The 27557-nt window shown below is 39.8% G+C and overlaps 1 protein-coding gene across 1 annotated transcript in view; it reads left to right on the forward strand.

The window, feature by feature from the left end:
- The first annotated feature begins 5286 nt into the window (after positions 1-5286).
- kcnj19a (potassium inwardly rectifying channel subfamily J member 19a) overlaps positions 5287-27557 on the forward strand; it is a 49765-nt gene continuing 27494 nt past the window's right edge. The window contains exon 1 of the mRNA XM_036590396.1: positions 5287-5952. Within this exon, the coding sequence (XP_036446289.1) occupies positions 5287-5952 (666 nt within the window). The remainder of the gene's footprint in view (positions 5953-27557) is intronic.

Consider the following 27557-nt stretch of genomic DNA (forward strand, 5'->3'; position numbering starts at 1 on the left):
ATTGTAACAAAACCTCATTTCCTTATATATACAAACTTGTGATCCCTGTAATTTTGGACTGGTTCTCTTGACCCATCCATCATGAAATGCTCATACCACGTAAAGGGCGGCTGCCACATAGAGTTCTGTGCAAAAGTCTTAGTCACCTAAGCACACTGTTTGTTTGATTAATGGTGCTTTTTGGTGGTGTTTCTGTCCATCCTTCCACTGTAAGAATACAACTCAACCCTATAAGTCTGAAAGGATGTGTAGCTGTCGAGAAGCCTTTACTAAAAAAATAAACAGAAAAAAATAAAAATTGTCACTCAAATAAAGTAGCTGGTGTTTTTCTCAAAACAATGGACTGACCACCCCAGAGTCCAGAACACATCACCACTGAATGTATTTGGGATTAATTGGTTTGTGAGAAGCAGTAAACGCAACCAACTTCTAAGACTGAACTTTGGAAAAATGTCCCTTTCTGAAGTGAAAAGAGTGGAGGCCATAATAAAGGCAGAGAGTGGGCACACTAAATACTGATACTAAGTTGTTAAGGCTTCTGTGTGATTTTTTGATACATTTACACTGAAAAATATGGGAATATATATATCAAACCTATCCGCCCTGAATATTTCAAAACTAAAGTATAAAATACTTAAAATAAAATACGACATAAAATGAATTAAGATTTAAGATAAAATATAAATATAAAATACAATCCTTTTAATAACTTTTCATGTCAAATATCCATTTATCTAATGTTGTGTGAAGTAGTGTTAACAGAAGAAAGAAAAACCTGATAAGAGAGAGAGAAAAACAGTCAGACAGAGAATCAGACAGACAGACATACAGACAGATTTTATTCCTCTCATTCAAAGTCACCCAGTCCTTGATTAGCTGTTAGGAGTCTGACTGAGAGAGAGAGAGAGAGAGAGAGAGAGAGAGAGAGAGTCAAAATGACATCATCATGTGCTTACATCATCAGCAGCAGTTCCTATTACAGCTTTACTGAAATTCCTTTGGCCTTGAAAATAGCTGCTGACCACCACAACACCCTGCTATCCTGTCTTACACACTGCCATCCCAAAGCCTTTACTGGAATACGAAGAGCACGTGCTTCACCTGCAGTTTGTCTTTTTAACCGTTTAAACCATAATGAGCTTCTAAAGGCCAAACATGGCCAAAATGGAATGAACTGAACAAAACTAAACCACCCAGAGCCTTTCAAACACTCCAAAATACTTTATTATAGAAGAGAAATCAAGAAGCCTTTAAAAGACCAAAAGAGTGTCTTACTGTAGGAGAAATACACATTATCATCATGCAAAGTTTCAAATTATCACTGCAGATTCATCAATAAGGCATATTATAAACAATCATTTCTGTAATTGAGCTTAATCATGACAGCCATAATTCAGTTTGCTTACTATCTAGTAACTACTATGTAACTACAATGTACTCAGTAACTCTTATGAAAGCACTATATTATATTAAACATGCAGTGGATGGCTGAGAGAAGGCTAGTTAGCTTGGGATCAATCATTACTTCCTGTCTGGGTTGTGCTAACGTATGTGCTAATTTATGATTTTAAAATTACTCGGTAAAAAAACAAGACTTGTCAAAAAGCATCACATGACATTCAAATGATACCACTGAAGTTGGAGGTAACTAGAAAGTGAACAAACATGTTTATTATTGATTGTACAGTTGCTTTTACCTTCTGAACACACAGACAGGCTGCTGCAGAATGCGTTACTGGGTGGGAGACTGGGTGGGTGGACCCTGCTGCACCACAACTGTACACTAGCTGAACCAGCTGTAGGCTGGAATGAGGTGGATTGGTTTATGCACATGCTTTGCAAACAGCAAAAAACAACAATATGCAGTTTCCCCATAAAAGCAACTACCTAGATTTGGAAATATGCGCCAGAACACTGTTCTATCCTGACTTTGACGTATATCCTGAGCTGTAGTAGTGTGTCAATTCACTCATTTTCTTGATGATGAAACTCAATCTAAAGTAAAAGCAAAGAAAATGGTACCGAATTGTTTGCATCAGCCAAAAATTAGGCGACTCTTTAAACGCTATGAATCTAATAAATTATTATTAATTCACAAATGAAACTTGTTTAAAGAAATATGTGTGATATTTAAAGACCTGAGAGATTCTCCAACTTGAGGCCACACACACATACAAACACACACAAACACACACAAACACACGCTCTCTAAATTTCGAGTGTGTTCCTTTGGAATCACTTTTGATGCACACATAATCATTACTGAAGTAATTTAATTGATTCAGAAATATTGGGGGAAGCATTTTAGTTCATTATACTGTACCAATACTTTTAATTCTTTATAATAATTCTTAATGAATCATTGAATCAAATTGGAACGTTCTTAATTCACAAAAATCACTTCTGAATCGAATCAATTCGAAACCAGTGAATAATGTCCATTTTAAACCAGGGTAATGGAATTACCACGGTTTGGAACCAGTGAATCATGTCGATTTGAAACCAGCCAAAATGAACAAATTTAAAACCAGTGAAATCAAATTGATTCTCTCTCACTGGTCTTGAATCAGTTTAGGTCCAACAGATTCTGACACAATTGAATTGATTCAATTCAAAAGCCAGTGAAATTGAACAGATTCTGAAATCAAACTGATTTGCTTTCAGTGATTCACACCCCTGGTAGTATATATTAAAGTATGTAGTTGCAAAAGAATAAAGAAGCTGTCTAACAGCTAAAGTATATTTCAAATAAATAATGAATTATTTTCCTCTGAGTTTATTAACAGGGCAACTCTGAAATCCAGGGGACACGGTTAAGTGTGTGTGTACATGGCCAGATGTCACCCTTTTATGACAAATCCACAGCAGGCTGTTTATTACCAGTGTAATAGTGATGATAAGGTAATGAATGTGCTTAACAGGTTTAAAGAGTTTAATCACCAACCACTGCTCTTTGCAGACGTGCAGACGTGTCCGATGCAGGCAGAGCTGTTCATGTTCCTCCTCTGGGTTTGGCTCAGATGAATCTCCAAGGCCTAAAACACCAATTTTCAGAGTTGTTTTAAACTTAGCTGAAAGACACGGAAAGGGCTGGAATCAATAAAGAGCCTTCAAGAGTAAGCGAGCACTTTATAGCAAGAACGCTCCACAGAGAGGAGGGCTTCAATAAAAGTTCATAAAGTCAATAAAATCTAATTAGCCCTGCTACCACTCCAAGGCAAAGCACCTGGTCGTTTATTATGTGTTTGTAATTAGGGCTCAAAAAAGGAAAAAAAAAGTCATACTCACTGAGGCAGGCTGGGCACTGTATCCGCCATTCTTCACCGCCAGATGGCGCTAGTTCATCTGCTGATTGATGGAAAACGAGAGTCCACTACGTTTGAGAGAGAGAGAGAGAGAGAGAGAGAGAGAGTGGGAGAGAGGGAGGGTGAGTGAGAGAGAGAGAAAATACTGAAAGATGCTACTCTTTTCCAACTCCCCCCTCTGCAGTGTTTGGGATTCATTTGTTTCATTTGTTTTCACAATGGAAATAAATATATTCCACTTTGTGCTGAGCCACTTGTTTAAAATGCCAAAGACACAGAATACAGCTACTACTGTACATCGACCCACCCTGAAGAAAGAGGTACCTCAATGAAACAGAGAAAGAGGAAGAAATAGAGAGAGTGAAAGAGTCTAGACTATAGTGTGCTAAAAAGAGAGAGAGAGAGAGAGACGAAAGAGAAAAAAGAAAGAAAAATGAAAGAAAGAAGCAGAGAAAAAATAGAGATTGAGAGAAAAGAGGAGATTGAAGTATAAATACATATAGAGAGACATTTATGTCTGTATGTATGTAAGTATGTATAGAGAGAGAAAGAGAAAGCGAGAGAGAGAGAGATGAAGTAAACTGACAGAGAAAATGAACAAAGAAATCAAAGAAGGCAGAGACTGATGAAGAAATATAGAGAGCAACAGAGAGAAGGAGAGAGGAGAGAGTTGGAAAGAGAGAAAGAATAGAAACAGACAAAAAAGAAAAGAAGAAAAAGTATGAAGAGGGTGAAAAAGACAGAAATTGATCAGAGACAAAGAAAGAAAGAAAGAAAGAAAGAAAAAGAGACAGAAATATGAGTAGGGAGAGAAAGAGACTGAGAAAAAAACAGATGGAAAGAAAAAGAAATAGAAAAGGAGAGAGGGAGAAAAATGGAGAGGGAGAGAGAGAGAGAGAGATGGAAATAGAAGGAAGTAGAAAAAGACAGAAAGAAACAGAAGGGACAGAGAAACAGATAGAAAGGAACAGGCAGAGAAAGAGAATGAACAAAAACGAACAAATCAAAGAAAGAAAGAAAAAAACTAAATAGAGACAGAAAGAGAACAAAGTAGAAAAAAGACAAAGAAAAAGAAACAGAAAGCTGAGAGAGAGACAGAAATAGAGAGTGAGTGAGAGAGAGAGAGAGAGTGGGAGACAAACAGACAGAAATAAAGAGAGACATACAAGGAAAGAGAAAGAGAAAAAAAACAACCACTGCTCTTTGGAAAAAGAAAGAAGAGAAAGTAGAGAAAGAAACAGAAAAAGAGAGGGTGAAAAATGGAGAGAGATATGAGAGAGAAAGAGGTAACAAAGAAGAACAAATCAAAGAAAGAAAAAAGGTAAAAAAAAAGGGCTGAGAACAAAGTGGAAAGACGGAAAGAGAAGGAAGTATAAAAAGAGAAAAAAACGAAGATGAGTGAGACAGAAAGAGAGGGAGAGTGAGAGAGAGAGACAGAGAGAGAGACAGACAGAGAGAGAGAGAGAGAGAGACAGAGAGAGAGACAGAGAGAGAGACCGAGTGAGTGAGTGAGTGAGAGAGCCAGAGAGAGAGAGAGAGAGAGAGAGAGGTGATGAACAGTGAGATTCCTCCTCCATCTCTTTCCGCTGTAGTGCTGCTGCTGATTGTCTGCTCTCCTCCTCCGCCCCGCCCTCCTCGTGCTCTTTTGCCTCTCCTAGCCTCGCGCGCAAGAGCGAGTGTTTCAGAGCGCGCGTGCGAGAGAACGAGTCACAGTCCGGACTGCTGTGAGCGAACAGGCTAAAAGTCAGTGAGGAGCTCTGAGCGTCTCCGAGCTGAGAAGTTCCTGAGAAACAGGAGCAGAGTGGACTCGGAGCGCTGACTCGCGCTGTCAGCATGTCTCACCCTGAGGAACCTCGATCTGACCACTTCTGAAACTGAGTGAGACCAAACGGAGCGCTGCTGTGATGCTGAGCGCGCGGTGACGGTTCTTTTATCCCACAAAACACCAAAACAGCGTCTCGCTAAAAGAAGAAAGTAAGTTATGGCTGCTCTCCGGCGCAAATTCGGCGAGGACTACCAGGTGGTGAACACCAACCGAGGCGCTCCGTTCTCGGCGCCCGCGAGGAAGAAGCGGCAGCGCTTCGTGGAGAAGAACGGGCGCTGCAACGTGCAGCACGGGAACCTCGGCGGAGAGACGAGCCGCTACCTGTCCGACCTCTTCACCACGCTGGTGGACCTCAAGTGGCGCTGGAACCTCCTCATCTTCATCCTCACGTACACGGTGGCGTGGCTGGTGATGGCCTTCATGTGGTGGGTGATCGCCTACATCAGAGGAGACCTCAACCACGGCCACGACGCCTCGTACACGCCGTGCGTGGCCAACGTCTACAACTTCCCCTCCGCCTTCCTCTTCTTCATCGAGACCGAGGCCACCATCGGCTACGGCTACCGCTACATCACGGAGAAGTGCCCCGAGGGCATCATCCTCTTCCTCTTCCAGTCGCTGCTGGGCTCCATCGTGGACGCCTTCCTCATCGGCTGCATGTTCATCAAGATGTCGCAGCCCAAGAAGCGCGCGGAGACGCTCATGTTCAGCCAGGACGCCGTGATCTCGCAGCGCGACGGCAAGCTGTGCCTCATGTTCCGCGTGGGCAACCTGAGGAACAGCCACATGGTGTCCGCGCAGATCAGGTGCAAACTCATCAAGGTGAGCTGCTGAAGGGGGGGAGTGGGGAGGGAGGGGAGCGAGCGCGCGCGCTGGCGCGGGCACTTTCAGTGCACATTCGATAACGCGTGCACACATGAATGCACGCGCGCACAGGCACACAAACCCATGTACGAGCACGCACGCGCGCGCATAAACACATGCTCAAGTGCGCACATGTACTCACAAGACTGGAGAAGGTTTAAACGAGACAGAGAAACGTGAAGCGGTAGTTTAATCACAATCTAGAGAATTTGGGTAACAACAGGAAGTTACGACATGGTTTAGTCCACTTTTACAGGGACAACACGGACTAATAAACATTACTGTCAGTGGACCAACCAGAGTCCAAAAACACGAAAGTACAGAGCCCTGCTCCTTTTATTTATACATCCTGTAGAAATTGAAATAATGCGTGGCCATGACTTAGTGAGATGTGAGAACAAGATAAGTCCTGGCCACAGCTTAGTAAGGCTTGAGACTGAGATCATGCCTTATTAAGCTGTGGTCAAGGCTTAATTATCTCATTCCCACGCCGTATTAAGTGGTGGCCATGATTTAGTAAGGCATGGGAACAAGATAATTTGGGAACAAGTTGTGGCCACGCATTATTTTTGTTTATATGGGATGTCACCCTGTATTAATAGAAATAATGCATGGCCACACCGTGTTAACGCGTGGGAATGAGATCCTAATGCGTGGCCATGACTTAGTAGGATGTGGGAACAAGATAATTAAGCCCTGGCCACAACTTAGTACGGCTTGAGACTGAGATCATGCCTTATTAAGCTGTGGTCAAGGCTTAATTATCTCATTCCCACGCGGTATTAAGTCGTGGCCATGACTTAGTAAGGCATGGGAACAAGATAATTTGGGAACAAGTTGTGGCCACGCATTATTTTTGTTTATATAGGATGTCACCCTGTACTAATAAAAATAATGCATGGCCACACCGTATTAACGCGTGGGAATGAGATCCTAATGCATGGCCGCAACTTAGTAGGATGTGGAAACAAGATAATTAAGCCCTGGCCACAGCTTGAGAATGAGATCATGCCTTATTAAGCTGTGGTCAAGGCTGAATTCTCTCATTCCCACACCTTACTAAGTTGTGGTCATGACTTAATTATCTTGTTCCCACGCCTTACGAAGTTGTGGCCTGCTGGACTGAGTACGGTGTGGGAACGAGATTCTAACGTGTGGCCACAACTTAGTAAGGTGTGGTAACGAGATAATTAAGTTGTGGTCACGCGTTAGAATCTCGTTCCCACACTTTACTAAGTCCAGCAGGGCTCTGTACAAAAGCACATACATACAAACATGAACGATACATACAGCAGTACGAGACAGCATATACAACAAAGCACAATGCAGCTGTTACATTGATTTACTACACTACATGTGCCAAAAGTTTCTAGACACCTGCTCATCCAACGTTTCTTCTGAAATCTTCTGAGTTTGTACTTCTTTAGCTGCAGTAACAGCCTCTACTCTTCTGAGAAGGCTTTACACTAGATGCTAGAACATTGCTGTGAGGATTTGACTGCATTCAGCCACAAGAGCATTAGTGAGGTGAGGCTACTGATGTTGAATGATTATTTCTAGATCTTAAGTGCCACTCCAGCTCCTCCCAAAGGGATTCAGTGGTGCTTTATCACTTCAGAGAACTCAGTGTCACTGCTTTACATCCCAATGCTGGGGGGCGTTATACATCTTTAGCTTGGGAATGGTAGCCTTAGGTTCATGTGCATCTGCTCCAGAGCGCCCCATTCTGTGGTGAGAAAAAGAGCCAAATGCAGTGCATTCTCTTATATGTACAGGCAGCTCATTCCAGCTCATTGAGCAGCTCTTACTGAAAAGCGGAATGTCCAAAAGACGTCTTTCTCATCACGGTATCTCCTTTTGTCACTAATCTAGTGGACTTACTTTCAGTTGTTATTGCTTAATGAAGGCAGTTAGAGGACGAGGAGCCAAACCATACAGGGTCTTATGTACAAGACATGCATTTACAAATGTAAGTTATCCCAGTTTAATACATTGAGGTTCTGTATACAGTAGTGGTCAGCCTGATGATACATATAGATTTAAACGCTGTGCGATAGCCTTGAGCCCAAGTTATCAGATAGTAAGGCAAGTTCGGAATAATTGTTGCATTAATGTTGCTGTTTCAGTGGTTAAACATATTAGTACATACTAGTACTTTGAATGGCTATTTGATCAGCAAGATTTGATCGCCGCTTTTCAAATATGAGGCATTCTGGATGTATTTTTCGATGTCATGCAGCTTTCTTGGTTATTATGGAATCGTCTACAGCTGTACTCGTCATCGGAAATCAGTTAATTTTGGCAGCTTCCTGCAAATTGTTTATACTAACTATGGAATATTGTCATCATAACACACATATGCATACACTTACTTTTCAATATACGCAAACTCTCTCACACATACATGTTTGTATTCCTGTCTTATTGGGGTATTTTTAGTACCTTCTGTATGTTACCTTAATTTTTTTTACCAAATTTTGAAAATATAGCCATTTTACTTACTATCCAAAACCACCATGTGTCTGAGTTTTTATATGGAATGCTGATGATGGTGAAAGAGTGGTGGATTGAAAACGTAAGTTTTCTTTGGGGACTGTTTACCTTACAACGTCCTGCATGTACTGCTCTGCTTGTTACATTTTAGAAAATACATTTTAGGCCAAAACTTTATTTCAAAACTATTGTAAAACAAGGTCTCATACATCAGGCAGTGCATTTGTGACCATTTCATGTAAAAACTTCCTGTGTGTGAGCTTTTAGAGGTATTAAACACCTTAGACATCTGGTTCACCACCACTGTGAACCATTCTGTTGTGGGTAGTTTCTCTAGAATGGTGCATTTTACCTCAAACCGCTCTGAATGACTTTGTTTACATCTTAAGCATTTCATTATGCAGAAATGTTGAAAAATCAGTGTAATTCCCCTTTAACTTCAGCAGCCAAAACATCAGCTTTGCACTCTTTTAGCCTTTACCAGTAAAAGCTGCAGACACAGGACTAAAACACACTTCAGCCAGCTGGTCATAAAGTAATGTGTGCATTCACAGGGACTTGAAAGAAATGTTCCACTCAAAAAGGACTGGCACTTGCCCAGATATTACTTGCCATTTTTTGTTAAATACCATTTACTTTTCAAAAAGTAATTTACCCATCTGTTCACTTAATGGCAGATCTAATAAACTGGTCATTTAGGAACATTAAATGGAAATACAGAACATTTGTCCACCAGTGCTGAGGCGAGAGTGGTCGATCTCATGTTCTTGGTCATGCTGATATTAAATCATCCTGCGGACCCTTAAACCGCAACAAACATCAGGAAATACAGGCAGGAAGGCAGAAACTGGAGCATTGCTCACTGTTGCTTCAGTCAGAAAGCTCAAAGCCCTGGAACCGCTTTTTACTAAGCAAGAAACTGTGCAAATAACAACAAACGCCCCCACTGTAACGTACAATATGTACATCAGCTGTGTTCTTTTAAGGCTCAGTCAGGGGGCGAACACAGTGCTGCTTCAGCAGTTCCTGACTGCGACTTTAATGGTGCGATTACTATACATCACATTTTATATTTTTATTGATTCGTTTTATTGATTCTCAACTTATTGACAGGCATTGCACAATATGCTGCAGTAACCTTTGGTACAAGTGTGAATTAACGAGAAGGATCTGTTTGAAAACATTTCAAACTACATATTTTTCAGTCATTGTTCTTCTTTTTCTTCTTATTTATTCTTCTTATTATTAACATTATAAACCCTGTTAAAACAGAGCAGATTATTTATTGAACACCATCATAAATATGTGCAGTCCCAGTTATAATACACGATCAACCTATTACACAAACAGCATTCTTTAAAAGCCTGGGTGTGTATGTGCATTTAACTGGACATCATGTTGACTATGTTTGTAGTACAATACAGCAGATCTATTTCCAAGGCAGCTAGGACTTCCTGAAGCCTTTAGGGGAATCCCTAACCTGCTCTTTTTCTCCACCATTCAAAGTGTCTTGCTGTATGAAAGGTCTGGTTCCATGGCCTCACCAGCTTAAGGCCAGGATCATACGGCTCCTGGGCATCTGCTCCAAAAGTGGTGGGTGAATCCAGGGATCTCTCATTCTTTCAAAGCTGCACAAATAATACCCTTAGATTGGCTGATAAAATTGCCTGGGATTCTTCTCATGTTTTGCATGAGCAGTTTCAGTTGCTTCCCTCAGGGAAGTGTTCCAAGTAGCAGGAGGAATAAGTCTAAGATCTCTTTTATTCCTTATTCAATATTATTATTATTAAACCAAAAGGCGCTGTCTTGGAAGACAAATTTCTGTGAAAATTGACAATAAAGTGTTATCAGGCTAATATAATGATCAGTTTTGCCTGTCACAATCAGCATAAAGCACAGAAAGCTGAGGACACTGCTCAGACAGTTACTGCTCAGACCCCCCTCATTGAAACAGTTCAGTCCTTCATTACTACCAGCAGAAAGGAATTTCATTTTTTTAAATTATTGCTGATTCTTAGTTCTTTGAATGAAGCAGGTACAGTCTTTCCCATTGAAACTAGAGATGTTAGACTAAATAGCAAGCCTGCGCTCGTCAGTGTGGACCATTTCTTTCTGCCAGTATAAAGTTTCAATAAGGAAAGACTTGATTGTCTTTCCTTATGACTTCCATATTATGCACCATATAGCAATCAGATTTTGAATAGACTAATCTCAGCCTGGATTGTATGGATGCACGGAATACACAGGATGTATGGTTTTTATCGGTCTGATGGGAAACTTTGTCATGACAACAATGAGCCTTTCAGAGAAAGATAGTCACCAATTAGAAAAAAGGTTCATGGAATCATGTGCTTAAAAGTTAGCGAAGAGTTTTTTGAGCTATTTAGAAGTTAATAAATTAGATATACCACTTTGTTTTGCGCTGATATGATTTTGTTGAAGGTTTGACAATCACCTATATGTCATGCAGAAACATTCGCCAGGTTAAGCAACAAAACACATCAGACGCTCTGATGGCAGAAGCGTAACGTGCAAGACTGCCTTCTATCTGCTGACTAATTGGTGATGCATTTGAGTGTAAAAACAAGTTAAAATCAGGATACAAGTTGCATGAAATGACCAGGTGTAAACAGCATTAATGTGATCTGGGAAAATGCAACATTTGGGTGATCAGTTCTTCTCAAGATCTGCTTATAATTCCCCCCTTTTCTACTGAGTGTCTTGTCCCATAAAAGACTTAGGAGGGCATTAGCATAACTGACACAGAGAGCCTGTGAAAGAGATGAGTGACAGTAGGGCTGTGACAGTAGGGCTGTATCAGTGGCTGAGCGTGCTAATCAAACAACTTCGCACTCTGTTCCATGTTGAAATGCGACCTGTGGCCAAACCCTGTCACTCTGCAGTCAGTGACGTTTATGGAACTCTCTATGCTGTGTGTTTGCCAGTGAAGATTCTGGTGCTTTGCCCTGATTTAAGAAACAGTTTCCACATGGATAAAATCTAGTACACTGTACTGAGCTTCCTGGAAAAGTAAGTTTCCCAGAAAAATAGTTGCATGCATAATTTGTGCTTTAATACTGGGTTAAGCATCCCATTGCCTTAATGACATATCCTGTAAGGTAAGGAATATACCAGTCTCATGAGGTACCTATCCATTTTAGCACTTATCACAACACAACATTGACACTCCCACATTCCAGGATGACAGATGTAGGGTGTCTGTATGGGACTGCTTCAACAGACATGATAGAACCCAGGGACATTTTGACTAACCAGCAAAATCACCAGACTTTAGTCCCAGTTCTCAAATTGGAACAGCAGTAAATGTTGCAACAGGCACAAGTCTGCGAAGTCTGGCTGAACTGTGCACCTGATTTGTGGAAGAGTGAACCAAAATGAACAAGAGACTGGTGTAATCTTTACCTGAACACTGTTATTAAGAAAAATGGATAATGCAACCAAGTATTGGAAATCATGTATGTAACTATTTTTTTGCCAGGTAAGTTTATATTTCACTCATGTGGAAATGATATACACAATTGAATCAGATGAATTCAGTGCATCACTTTTTCAGTATAGAAGCTCCTAGTTCCGGCAAGTTGGTGCCAAGAAGACAGAGGCAGAACGGAGATTGGTGGAAGCTTTAAACCTCCCACCAGCACCGAGGTTACATTCACAACCATGCCAGAAAATCTGTGCTTCTGAAGCGCTGCGAAAACCCAAACGTTTTTTTGTAGGTCACAACTCTTGAGGAATGTGTATTGTTGCTTTCCTGGAGAGCGTGAGTAGGCCTATCGTCTGTACTTCATGTCTCTGCAAATGCGGCTTAAAGCAGTGATAAAAAATTGCAATTGCTAACAGTAATGCTTGGATTTAGTTTTTTTAAATGTATATTGCAGATCCACCCCTGTATCATATGGTCAGTTACTGCTGACAGTAGTTTCAATGTGACGTGAAAAGAACAGAAAACCCATAGACTTAAAAATACACTCATGACAGAAGCCAGTGGACAGATGCTGCAGAGGCTGAAAACACTGCGCAAGCCTTTTGCTTTGTTTGTACATTAGGGCCGTATTATGTGGACAAAATGCCATAATGCAGTTATGTTGTTATTGCGATATGTCTTGCAATATATTGAGATCACATTTGTGAACCCTTGATGTGACGTGATGTGGTTAAGGACTCAACTGCATTATTTTAAGCAAAATTTTTAGGCAGTTTTTTTTTGAAAATGTGAATCCTTTGATTAATCAGAAATCCACAGAAACCCGTCTGAGGTTGGTCAGGATGCTGATACCACACTTGGTGATTGTTCAGACAGCTCATTTGCAGACTGCGACCTTCTATGATATCAGTATTGCAAATATGTTACATAATACATATCTGCAATACTGTTATTGCATTATATCTAAACATATATTGCATTTTTGCAGTAATGACTAACAAATGGTATGTTGCGTAGCCCTGTAGGCCTAGTGTGTGCGCGAGCGTCCGTGTTCTGCTCAGTTCATCCGCATGATCACAGTACACTGAGCAAACGGAGATATAGCTTAATGACGCATGGAGTATTCCACAGGGACAGGGACACTGTGAATGGACACACACACACAGGCTCACAGTGAAAGTGTGTACACAATCTGTAACAGTCAGTGTGCGCCTAGGCTCAACAGGACTGTACCAGTCATTAACCACTGATAAGGCTAGGGAGGTGGCCAACTCAGTGAACCATGTACTGAGCGCATTGAGGAGCCAGCTATGATCCTAACATATTCATTCAGCATCAGAATCTGTGTTTCACTCACATACATGATGTCAAATGATTTAAATAATTAATCACAATTAATCACGTTTGTCTTATTTGCTCAAATTTGACTGTAAAGATTTTTTTTATTTAAAAAGCAGTGCATTTCATTAAAGCTACATGAGTGGACAAAAAAGCTCCATTAGAATGCATTTATTACTTTCACAAATACATTATTTTTCATTATGTGAATGCAGGGTTCACATGAACTGAAAATAGGCTGAATGCAGTTTCTGATGTTCCAACATGAGAACAACAGTGGCTGCATGTTCCAACCAGGGGTGGGCGGAACACCGGTATAAAAGTGAATATCGGTATGACATTCCACCGTTATATGAGTTTTGCCATATCGCGAATACTGTGACAAACTAAACACGTGAACCACAAACAGCCCCAGGACAAACTAAACATGAGCATGAACAGCTTAAATAACTTTGCAGTCACTTCTACGTTAGTCAGTATAGGGTCACGCAGGCACACTCACAAAGTGTATTGAGTGTATTGGTGCGCTCAGGCCATGTGCGTGAAGCATCATGAACACGTTCAGCTTTGCCAGTCATGCTGCGTGGTGTTTACATTTCAACTCCTGTTTTGCTCTGTTGGACAAAAACAAATGTTTCCACGTCACTTGGGTTGCCAGATTCCTGGTTTCCCCTAAAGTGCAGTGCAGGTAGAAATTATAGAGTTGTGCGGAACATCTTTGTTTGGACTACTTTCTAAATATACTACTATTTTAATAAATGTGTTGTGTTTTGACACCCTGTTTCAGTTGTTTACATTTGGACACATTTTGGGTCAGATTGCCGCAGCTCGCATGCACTGGTCATTCACACAGAATTTGTAAAAACTGTAGAAGTACTTGAAGAAGCTACTAGAGTGTGGGGAGGTATTTACACAATGGAGACTATTTTTTAGGTGTTGCTATTGCTGCAATAATAATAATAATAATAACAATAATAACAATAATAATGGCAAAAGTGGCAACAACAGTAGTAGTAATGATGATAATTATCTTTACAGTGTTTTGTTATTATAACTGTTACTATTATACATTTTTTCACTTTTTTTGATAGTCTATGGTTTCAACTCCTCTACAGTTGTAGCCTCTCGCTGTCATTCACACAGCTCATGGATTCTTGTTTCTTTTGTTAGTTTGCTGCTTGTTCATTCACACGTTTCCCGAGAGCACTGTCCTCAGATGCTAACATTACTGACATTATTGATATTGCTGGCATAAGCAATGTTTTACATGTGATTTCAGACTTGAAACAAATTGACCATTGCAGTAGTTATTACTTTTATCGAGAAAGCAATCAATAGAACTTTTAAAGCTGTATTTGGCTGAGAGGCCACAGTCACAGAGCCACAGCAACAGCATTCACAACAACAGCAGGGTCAAACTAGGAAATTGTGTTAACAGCATAAAAAGAAAGCATCGGTAGTAATTTATCATGTATCCCCTCATTAACTCATTTAAGGCTGTTTACGTTGGAACTAAGCATTTATTTTCTCAGAAATAATAAATAAATAAATACAGATGTGCACCACTGCAGTCACTTCAGGAAGCTGAGTATGGGCTAATAAATACTCCATTAAGTTAAACATAACAAATATAGTAATTAGTAGCTGTGCAGTGGCTGTCGCTGCATTGAGGAAGTGGAACCAAAACAGTGTTCCTCTAACCAGCACACAGCATATCTATATAATGTTTTACAAGCAAAATTCCCATAGAAATATTTTCTCAAGTAACCTATGATAAGAGCTGTGCGCAGTACTGAAAGAAGCATCAGTGCATTAAGAAGAGAATAGATACCTGCATGAATCACAGATGAATATCACTGAGCTGACATGTTCCATATACCTGTCAGAAGAGTGAACGGCCAGCAGGATGGCTTCGGCAGCCTCCGCAGTGGGTCCACAAGGAGCCGCAGACAATGGGCCTTATTATCCAGCAGAGAACGAATTAATTGACGCCGCGCTTCGGGTCAATGGTGCCGGAATTAATGAAGCACGGCCTGTCAGTTAGAAGTGAACAGAGGTTCTTCTCATTTGAAAGAGAGAAAGACGCGAGGAAGAGAGCACGAGACGAGGAGCCGATGAGGTTAAATGCACAAAAGAAGTCGATCTCCATCTATGTTAACTTCTAAGAAAGAGACAGAGAAAAAGTACAAAGATAACTAGGAGAGGGCAACAATGGTGTGACAGAGAGAGGGAGAAGAACCAAACTTGAAAGTAAAATGGAATTGAAGAGGTCTTTTGTTCGGTAGGGAGAAAGGTAAGACACTATTTCTCTCTTTCTTTCTCCGTCCCAGCCTACACTCTAATCTCCGCAGTATTTTTACTCTGCTTTAGGGCTTTTAAAACAGGCCAAGAGTTTTTTTATCTTCAAAGACCCTCAGCCCGCATGCCGACCGTTTCAAGCGATCAGCTCTACTAAAATAACCCTGAGAGCTTCGGGGACAATTGGACAAAAAATATGTGACTCATATTATGTGGGTTATGTAATGGAGGAACAAAATGTTTTTGTAGGAGCGTAAAAGTTATTTGAAATATGGTTCAATAACAGAACTCGACCAAAGACCAGAGAGAGGAACACAGGCATAAAAAAGTAATACTGAAGTGGAATCATAGAATGTGGCTCAGTGAATATATGTGGGCTGGAAATTGTTACAGTTTCAAACAGACATGAAAGTAGAGAGAGGTTGTACAGCTTTGTTTAGTCTGTAGTTGCACTAGATGTCCACTAGAGGCTCTGTTACACCTCCCAATTAATCATCATTACTCATGTCAGCTCGTCCATGGAGCATGAATCTGTTTTCCTTACACCAGGCACCAGTGTTTGATGCAGAGGAGAGAAAAATACTCTCACAATAAGCGAGTGCATATGAGAACTGGGATCCACATTTGCTGTGTGTATATCATCACTGTCACATCAAAACAATGTAAATCCATTTTTTTCTGTTTTCATTTTGAACACATTTTTAAAACACCATCTTCCCTTCACATTTTGTGCACAGTATATGTGGAATGGGCCAATAGAAATAGTCCAGACTTCCTTGGATTAAAATCTAGTTATTTTATAAAGGTGCTATTTCAGTTATAAGGTTTTGTTACAGTAGCAACAATGTGTGTGTTTCTCCATTCAGACTTGGAGGTGCTGCCAAGTTGCCTTGTTTACGTATAGCTTGGTGTTTGGGTGATTTTCCTTGTATGTATAAATGTACCATACATTATGAAACATTATGAAACTTAGTTTTCAGATTGTAAAGCTACTTGAGGGAACACTGTGGAACCATTGTGAAAAAGTCAAATTCATGTCATTTTCAGTCAAAATGGCCATTAAGTACACATTTTTCAGTTTTCAGGAGATATTTTGGAGGAGGTTATTTATAAGACAATCCACTTGCATAATTCTACCATTTTTGTCGTTTCAGTTTTTAACGTAATTTGAAAGTACCTGTTGCCCTTTACATTGTTTGTACATTTCATGATGAATGGACCAAAAGAAATGGCCCAAAATTACTTGGAAAAAAGTCTGGTTCCATTGCCTTACATTAAAAAGTAAAGTATGTTTTTTCCTTCTCCTGTAAAGTTACCATTTTGGAGATACAAGGTTTTGTTCTGACAACAGCGATAAGGAAGAGGAAAGTCAAAGGAAAATAAGAGAAGCTTCCAAAACATACATTAAAAAATGATTATTAAAATTGTTAAAACACCTCTAACAACTGAGCAAGACCTCATAGACCAGCAAAACTGACCCCATCAGATAAACAGCACTTAAAACTTCCATCTTTGAGAGAGAGGAGAAAAACAAGCTCCACTCCTGATTCAGATCCAAAAACATCCACAGGTGTTTCTGTCCATCTGTCCACTGTGAGAAGACAACTCAGCACTATGAGTCTAAAAGGATGTGTAGCTGTCAAGAAGCCTCACTGAGAAAAGGGAATGGACTGACCACCCCAGAGTCCAGACCCTAAATCTGATTGGGATTACTTGGATTTTGAGGAGTAGAAAATGCGACCAACTTCTGGCTGAAACAACTGAAAGACTGACCTTTGGAGGTGTGGGAAAACATCCCTGCAGATTTCGAAAAGAACGGAAGCTGTAATAAAGGATAGACACACTACATACTGAATTTTTTAAAATAAGATTTAGTCATTGAGACTTCTGTGTAATTTTCTGTTAAATATGTTTTCTGCCCCCCCCTTAATGCTACAAAATTAAACCCTTACCATGCCATGGGTCCGCGGGGGGGCCCAAAGTTTTATTACACACCTCTATAACCACTGAAGTCGCTGTAGTTAATGAATAATAAGCCTTTGTGTGTAATAAGCCTGGAATGTTAAGAGGTTAATAACTTGTACTTAATGGCTGTTTTGACTGGAAATTTTAAAATGAAGGGGATCTTTTTTACACATTGTTGTATATTACAGCAAAAAACACCAGTAAACAAGTGAACACTCACACACCCACATACACACACACACACACAAAATCATATCTACACACTATCCCTCCTTGTGCAAGCTGTGGTCACATAACTATGCTAATCCTGTAATGCCACTGAGAAGTGAACGCAATTTGAATTTTGAATTTAAAATCATACCTGGAAGCGAACACATGCACAATTAGAGAGCACTGCTGGGGCACCGGTTCATAACCGTATATGTCCAAGCGTGTGTGTATGTTTTGTTTCTAGACTCTGAATAGACACACAAGATGGTTATCACAACACAACAAAGGAGTCATATTCAAACTATTAAATCAACCACACAAGCTCCATGGAGAGATACAAAGGCCAGTACAGGTTCAGAGCAGCTCTCTCTGTGTGTGTGTGTGTGTGTGTGTGTGTGTGTGTGTGTGTGTAATAAAGCCTTCTCCCTCAGATGCTCTGAATAGCATAATAGTTTTCCTGCCTGATTCCTGATCCTCTACTTCCCAAGAACCTTGGCTTAAGATGCTACTAAAATGGAAAAGCTCATGCTATCAAATATGTCAAATATACAGTACTGTGTATATTAAAGGTTATACCTTTGCAGCATCAAGCAAAAAGCAGAACACATGTATTTAACAGAAAATTACACAAAAGCCTGAACAACTAATTATGATGAAATTAAGTTTTCAGTATTTAAAGTGTTCAATCTTTGCCTTTATTACAGCTTCCATTCTTTTCAGGAGACTTGCTTAGTTTTTCAAAGAAATCAAAAGAGATATTTTTTTCTACGCCGTCAAAGTTCAGTCTTTGGACTGTTGGTTGCATTTTCCTCTTTTCACAATCCAAGTAATTCCAAACACATTCAGTGATGTTGAGGTCTGACCTCTAGAGTGGCCGGTCCATTGTTCAGCTTTCAGCCAGCAGGTTCTAAGGGTCAGGTTTGGGTTTTAGGTTAATGTCAGGGTTAGGATATATGTAATACATCACTGCTGTCGGAACAAAACCTCATAATATTTCAAATTATGTCAAAAAATGAAAAACAGTAAAAAGGGAGATATAAGGTTTTGTCCCAATAGCAACAATATGTATATAGTATGTGTAACAGATTTAGATGAACTTGAAGTTAAATCTATCTATCTATCTATCTATCTAGTCATCTGATCTGAAGACCCTTAGCTTTTAAAAACAGACCATTCTTGCTACAATTTACTGTAATTATATTTATTTGTATTTATTCTATGTCATATATGTCATATAATGTTTTTTAACACACCCACTGTCAAGAACTCCTTTGGCTTGTGCATGATACTGTTTATTTGATTATATCAAATATATCTGGTTCTTAATCTCAAGAACCTCAGCTTGAGATGAAAATATATCACAGCTCAGTAACGTCCCAGAGGCCCAGCTGCAGTGCTTTGTTCATCAGCACTCTCCCTGGTCTCCTCTGCTTGTCTTATCCACTTCCTCACATTTTATCAATCATACTCTTCCTTCCCTTTGTCTTTCATCTTGTCCCTCTCTCTCTTTCTCTCTCTCTTTCTCACCACTCGATCCCTCCTGTGTCTCTCTCTGCTTTTTCGGTTGTCCTGTGTGTTTTCCAGTGATTGAATGCATGTGTGAGAGAGAGATGGGGGGTGACTCGAGGCCAGTGTGTGTAGAGGAAGAAGAAACACTACAGCTCTGATGAAAAGGGCAGACACATGAAAGATCACAGCAAGCTTTGTCATAAGAGGCTCTGTGTCTCAGCAAGAAGAGAAATGCTGGGGATTTTCACCAGACGGGAGACAATGCACACCTTTGGAGATGCATTCTTTTGAAATTTGACATTTGTTGGTGTTACTTTTGAATAAATAAGAATATTTGTTTAATAGGTCTGTTAGGTATTGCTGGAGCGTATTCCAGCACTCATTGGGCAGAAGGCAGGAAACACCCTGGACAGTCTGTCGGCCCATTACAGGACAGACATACAGCCATACACATTCACGCTAACACCAAGGGGCAATTTTAGTATCTCCAGTTGGCCTGACTGAATCTCTTTGGGCTGCAGACATGGGGAGAACACGCAAACTTCACACAGAAAGGACCCTGGTCACCTGGTTGGAATTGAACCCAGGCCCTCTTTGACGCCCAACTGAGCCAAAAGAAATAGGTCAACATTACATGGCATAGCAGCTTTTTATAATAACTCATTAAAGTTAAGATCATTTTTTCTTCTCTCTTAAAGTTACTGCTTTGGAGATACAAGGCTTTGTTACATGCATTGAGTTATTGCAAGCCAATAAAGGAAATGTGCTCATTTAGGAACATGGGATACATTTCAAAGTTGTGGTTGCTAAAATTAGAAAAAGCATATCGCTGCTGTTGGAACAAAACCTTGTATCTCCATTTTTCAGTTTTTGACGTAATTTGAAAACGCCTTCTACTCTTCACATTGTGGGTATTTATTTAATAATGAATGGAACAAAAGAAACGGTAAAGTTACCATTTTGGAGATATGAGGTTTTCTTCTGACAGCAGCGATATTTATGATTCATTTTATATATATATATATATATATATATATATATATATATATATATATATATATATATATATATATATATATCATGAATACAATATTTTTTCCCCCCATTTGAACTGTTTGAATAATTTACATGAAACAGAACATGTTATGATATGTTGTTATGATGTGGAGGACAACTGTACAGCTTTACACACATAACCCATACGGCAATCCGTGATGCACACCCTGCTCTTTACTGCTTAGGGGCAAAGAATTAGTCACACATTTTGACTCTGGACACCTAAATCAGCTTGCATTCTGGCCTTTATTGTTTTTCTTAAACTTATAGCCCCTGATTTTGAATAATCCTGAAATCTGGGAATGATGCAGCCCCCTCAACATCCCCATTTCCTGCATTCCTGTGCTCCTTTGTATTAAAACATTTTGAGAAGCTGGGCATCCTCACACTTTTGACGAGGAGTGTGAGCATTTGTGTGTGTATGTGGTTTAGCTGCCAGTACTTTAAAAACTAAACTCTATTCCATTCGTAATATGTATTTATAAACGTAGGAGGTGCAGGAGACGCAGTAGAAGACAGTAGGTTCTGGAAAGCAGAGCTCAGAGACGCTCTCGAATACAGTGGGTGGCGTCTGATGTGCTAATGCCTTTGACCCTTTAGGGCTGCATATGAATGCTGACAGTGTGCTACCATACACACATGCAGGGCCTGTGCAGTATGCCATGCATATTTCTTTACGTGCTTGTACACAGATACAACGACGTTTTAGTATACACTTCTATGAGTAGACTCATCTATGCATATATAATTAGGACACGAGAAGGACACACAGTATTTATGAGAAAGTCTCTGGAAGGTGTATCATATTATAATGCTTCATAAGCTTTCTAAAGTTAAGTAAATGGGGAGAAAGGAGTGTGTAGGAATTCAGGAAGTCATGAAGATATAGAATAAGGCAAATTTGGAATAACATGCAAGTAAAACCTGTGTGTTTCTGCTAGACCCCTCCCTTATGGGATTTCTAATAGTATAGTATAGTCTAAAAGTATTGTATAGTAGCTAACACTAGTGCACATGAACATATTTTGGCTGTTCTTGATTAAAAACAGACATTTCAAGTTTAAAAAAAACATTCCATGTTTTATATGAAGCTTATAACATTGTTTGTCAAGCAAAAACCTTGTATTTGCATTAGAGCTGGGCAATATGGCAATATTTATCATTATCGTGATAAATTACATCACAATATGTCACAGTATGCTCTTCTGAGCATATTGTGGACATAGTCAGTACTTATAAATCACTTCCCAACTCCATGTTTGATTAAAAAGAGAGAATGAGTCCTGTTTAATTGAAGTTACTGCAGCTTAGTGTGTGAAATATTGAATATAAGCAACTGGATTCATGGATAATATTTTTAAAATGTAGCACTAGTTTGTCTGTTTTAACTTATTAGATATCGGAAAAAAAAGAGATACATATCGCTGTTGTCAAAAAAAAACTCGTATCTCCAAAATGGTAACTTTACAGGAGAAGGAAAAAACATACTTTACTTTTAATGTAAGCCAATGGAGTTTTTTCCGAGCAATTTTAGGTCATTTCTTTTAGTCCATTCATCATCAAATTTACACATAATGTAAAGGATAACCGATATAAATTATGTCAAAATTGTGAAAATGGACATATGAGCTTTTCTTCCGACAACAGCGATATTATGTATGTATGCATATCATGTATTGTAAAAATCTTTCTGAAGTATTGTGATATTACATTTTGCCACACCACAGCAAAAATATATTTTACCTGGTATGTAATAGTTTTACAGTGACTCAGTAAAGAGTCCTGCCACAGAGCTGCTGCCGTTTTCCATTTCTAATAACAACTAACTGAAACCTGGTTAACCTACAGCTCGCATTCACAGTCAGTAACACATAAACAAGTTCCAGGTGGCCGAAATTCTTTTTACAAAACTGGTCCAATTTTTTTGGGATGCGATTGTCTGATTCCACTGTCACTGTTATTATTTTGGTAGTTAATGTAATATGTAAGGCCTTCAGTTCAGCTCCTGAAGACCTGACCAATCAGAGTGTTTACTTGGCTGTATCCACCTGCATACCATAGAGAAAAAAATCCCAATTGGATCATTTTCTGTTGGGTGTTCTAAGATTTTAACCATTTCATTTCCAACCAGAACAGATCAATAAGTATGAGTATTACTACAATACGTTCAGAGTTGACATCCAACAAGCATGATGATTGTATTAAATAAATAAGGAATAATTACAGATGTATTTTTTGGTTCCCAGAAATCCGTCTCTGATTCATGGTGAATTTGTAGTTACACAGCACATAGAACCTCCATGGCAAAGTATTTTTTTATTGTTTTGAACCTGTCAGGTTGTGAAATGGTTGATAATTCAGTAAAATCACAGATTCTGATGTATCAACATATTTGGAGCAATTATCAAAGCTCACAGCTAATGTTTCCCCAGATTTGTGACCCACTAAAAACACACCAACACCCCTACACAACTACACACGCACACACACACAAACGCATCAATAACTGCTAAGACAACACCAGAGGGAAATGACAGAGCTGTTTGTTGTCTTTATTGTTGATCTTGTAGCGTGCTGAGTTGTTTGTGGTTGAGGCAGACACTAGGGTGAAGTGATAAATTGAGTTAATTAACGATAATTAGATTGCAGGAGACATAGGAGGTATGACTCAGGGCTCAGCCAACCCTGCGTGGTGTGTGTGTATGAGAGAGAAAGAGAGAGAGAGAGAGAGAGGAAAGGGAGAGAGACTATTTGTATAGGTCTTGGTATTTTATTGTATGTATGCTGTATGTAATTCATTTTTCAGGAAAAAAATTACCTCTGCAGGCCACTTTTCCTCATGCTCTCTCTCTCTCTCTCTCTCTCTCTCTCTCTCTCTCTCTCTGCATGTGTCTGGGCTGAGGGGAACTGAAGCATGAGGTGTGAGGGAGATTGCATGTCATTTGTCTTGTCGTTACAGCCATGTGACATGCATGTAAAAAAATCTCTGGAATATTGCTGTTTGTCTTTTATGTGCACGGTTGTGTGTTAATGGAACTGCCTTTATTTAATATCAAGTGACTGTGTTTTTCCTTGTTCGGTCATCAGCCATCACAAGCGTGTGTGTGTATGGTGTGCTATGTGCTACAAAGGACTTTAAAGGGCCCATATCCTACATTTATCTTTTTCCTTAGGACCTACTTATAATGTTTGTATGGCTTTATGTACTCAAAACAAGTCATAATCCACTTCTAAATGACCATTTTCCGAACCTCTCTCTATGCCTTAAAATGAAACAGGCCATTTTTGTTACTGGACCTTTAAGATGGATATATATTATATGTGTTATATTTGTTGTATTTGTATTGCGCCTCATTTAAAAAAATCGGTCTCGGCTGAAACCCTCCTTATAATTCCAAGAAGGGGTGTGGCTAAACCGCTGTAAACTGAATAGGCAAATATATTTAAATGGTTTGGATTGTGTGACATCACAATGTGCTGCTGTTGTACTGTAGTTCAAAAACGTTAGTTCAAACTCTTTCATTTCAAAAAAGGGAAGAGAATAGGGTTTTCCAAGATGTGGGGCTTTTAAAAAATACAGGGAAACAACACATTTAAGTTTTTGATTGTGTTTCCTTGAAGTCCACTGATAACAGTGTCTCCCATATTATGAAAAAAGGCCAGGCCAGGCCAGGCCAGGCACACCCTGTAAAACTAAATTCAGATACTCAAATCCAGAATCCAGTCATTGATATAGCAGTGTGATAAACCAGTGTTTGGCTGAGGCGGGCTGGCTTTTTCCAATAGATCACCATTTATGCACTGGTAGCCATTTATCCACCTGGCCTGCAAAAATGGGGAAGCATTGACATTTGTGATTTCAGGTATCAAATCAGTCTTATTTCAGTTTTACATGTCAATCTTCCAAGTTTTCTTTATCCCTTAGAATTAAACATGCTGTTTGGGTTACTGTGCCTTTAAGATGGATATGTAAAGGACCTCTGTTCTGATTGGGTGCTCTGTATTGTCCTTCATTTGAAAAACAGTCCGATCTAAATTGTACGGAACAAACTGTTAAGCCCAGACTGAGATCCTCAAGGACGTCAGCTGATCCCATCAGAGGTGTGGATCCTTTGAAAGGCTGCAATTTTACATTTGCTTCCTGACAGCCAGGAACAGCACAACATTCAGTCCTTTTCCCTACATCTTCTACTCTAATAACTCTACTACAGACTATCTGCAGTAACAGCACTCCATATCACTTCAGCATGAATGGATGGGCAAAGTGCTGTAAGCTAAATGGGTGGTCGTGAGTAAATGTGTTCATAGTTCATCACAGCCATAATAGATTCAAAAATGGGCTGTTTTATCAGCTTTCACATATGGACTTTATGGTCTGGGGAGTGACTGGTGTTTTGTAACAGTATTTATATGCTACACCAAACTCTCTTATTTCAAAAAAGGCCCATATTCTGCATTTTTATTATCCTATTTTATACATTTAAAAGAAGTTATAATTCATTTTACATGACCATTTTTAAACTTCTCTTTATCTTTTAGGATTACACAGGCTGTGCTTTAAAGACACTGTTCTGACTGGCTGCTCTGTGTTGATCATGTGTATATGTGGCCATAGTTGTGACATCATAACCACTGTAAATTCAAAATGGGCTGTTTTTTCCAGCTTAGTATCCATATACGGACTGTATGATCTGGAAAGTGAAAGGTACATTTTTAAACTACCTCTATTTACATGGTACATCAATCTGCTGTTTGAAATAAAGACAATTAGTTCTTCTGTAATATATTCCCCCCTAAATTCTTCCAGGTTATGCTGTATGCACACTACATGCATCACTACAGAGGAACTCAAACACAACTTGCTTCCTGTGAGAGCTCATCTCCTCACTGTAATCTGATTTCCTTGTACCAGAACACAACCCAGTCAGAAGCCAGTCATCCAGAAAATGAAGGGAAGGTGTGTTTATGTTGGAGCTGAATTTGCGGACTGCACCAGCACATTGATAAAGCCACGGGGAAAATTGAGTCCTATTTATCTGTCCACACCTTTCCTGGTGAGTGTGCAGCCATGCTGTCAGAGCCGCTGTGGATCGCCTTTAAGTAAAACAGAAAATCCCGGCCCTAATTGAACCGTGCGTGAGACTAAGTAGAACTGATGGTTGCTGCCACTACTGAAGCTGCTCTTTCTCCGCGCTCCTTTCTAACGTAATGGCTTGTCTTCTGTCCGTCCATCACTTTTTCTTTCTTTACTCTTTCCTCGCCTCTGCTTCTCTCTCTCTCTCTCTCTCTCAAGTACCTCTCCCTCCCTTTCTTCCTTTCTCTGTTGCTTTTCTTCTCTCCTTCCCCTCTCCTCTTTTCTCTCTCTCTCTCTCTCTCTCTCTCTCGGTCTCTAATGGCATGGGGAATGAGTTAGATGACTGGTCTCTTTAGGGTGCCACTTGGTGGATGTCATGAGCCGTGACAGTGCAGTCTTACAGACACACATGCAGCCACACAGAGAGAGAAACAAACTCTCAGGTACTCTCAGGAGCACACCCTCCAGGGGAACAGCGATCTTTTTGAATGTGTTCTTGCTTCTCCCAGGGTGGTTTCTATTTCGGATAGATTCGGTGCTGCCTCTTCTGAGCGAGCTCACAAATGCGCGTCATTTCCACTTGGGACTTTTCAGAGTGTTTTTATCCCCCCCCACCCCCCACCTCCACCTCATCCCAAGTGGTGAAGGCTGAATTTATGGCCAGGCCACGCATGCAGCATGAAACGTTGCCAGAAATCGCCACATATTCTGTGAAGATGAAAGAGGAGCTTTGAGGGTTGCTTTTTTAAAATTTAGGGTGGAAATGAAGGCACGAGAATTCAGTAGCTCAGTTTAGCGTATTGGTGTTCATCCTGTATTATAATAAAAGATTTTTGCCATCAGAGAACATTTCTTTCTTTAGAGCAGTCAGAAATCTGGATAGCAGGGGGCTGGCTGGCTTCCATGTGAGGGCCTAGGCCCCCTCAGGCCCTCCTTTAGAAATGCCCCTGCACCCCCTGTTAAAATACAGACAGGAGAAACAGAAGTGTTCATGGATAAAATCTACACTACACACCCTTGAGGGGTCTGAGAACCCTGAGGTCTGAGAAAAGAGCTTGCTCTTCTACTGTTACGGTGAACTTTATAATGTGTAACCCAGAGGTCGGCAACCCAAATGTTAAGAAGAGCCACTTTGCCCTTTCAACAAAAAAAAATCAAACCACCTTGGGAGCCATGTCCATTTTACCATCTTGTCTGTAAATATGTCTCAGTGGGTGCTGTTGTACTAGTACAGGCTAACGAATATAAAGTAAGCGAAAACACAGACTTACTTTGCTCTGCTTTAAGCTTTAGCTCAGCTATAGCTGCTTTTCTCGCATCTCCGGCAGGAAACTTTTCTGGAAATGCCTTCAGACTTGTTAACATAAACCAGCTATGTTTATGCTATGTGTATCAACGATTTGACTTGTTTAAATCTGCCACCAGAGGAGTTTTGGTGGTTGCATGTCCAACCTGGCTAGAGTGAAATATCATCAGTGTGTTGCCACTATATAGAAGACGTACAGGGCTTTCTTTATTGCTGAATGTACTGTGATTTTTTTTTCTGAGTGAGCATGCAAGTTAATTGAGCACACTTCGGATTGTCCGTTATTATTCATTTGTTTAATGAGAGTAACCATAAAATGTGACTGATTTCTGCCGTTCCTATTCATGCAATTAACTCTGAATTTTCAGCTTTGGTAGATTCGTTCTTTACGCATCAAATAAATGCAACAACAGTGTTGAAAAATCATACTATTAGCAGAGAAGAGTAAATGAAATGGCCGAAATTGATGCTTTTTTGCACCTGCCCTAACGGATTAAACACCTGAAAGGTCTGAGCGTTGATGAGTGGGATACAGTGTATGAGCTTTGGCATAGTTCTTAAGATAGCACTGTCACAAATACTGTCACACTGCCACAAATATTGATGTTTTCCTCAGAACAGTTATCTATTAATATGTTAAGTTATTGCAAAGCAACAAAGGAAACATTCCCACTTGTATTAAACACATTTTGAAAAGCTGTGTCCCCAAATTTTTGACAGAAAACATACATACAACATTGATAGCCAAGCCAGGAAATCCCTTCGCCAGTTCAAAAACATTGTAATGGAAATACAGCAGACTCATACATTTTCACGCAGGGTATATTTATCATAACGTCCGTATAGGGTTTAATTATTTTTGTGAGCTG

The sequence above is a fragment of the Colossoma macropomum genome, unplaced genomic scaffold (assembly GCF_904425465.1).
Source record: "Colossoma macropomum unplaced genomic scaffold, Colossoma_macropomum, whole genome shotgun sequence".
Taxonomy (NCBI): Eukaryota; Metazoa; Chordata; class Actinopteri; order Characiformes; family Serrasalmidae; genus Colossoma; species Colossoma macropomum.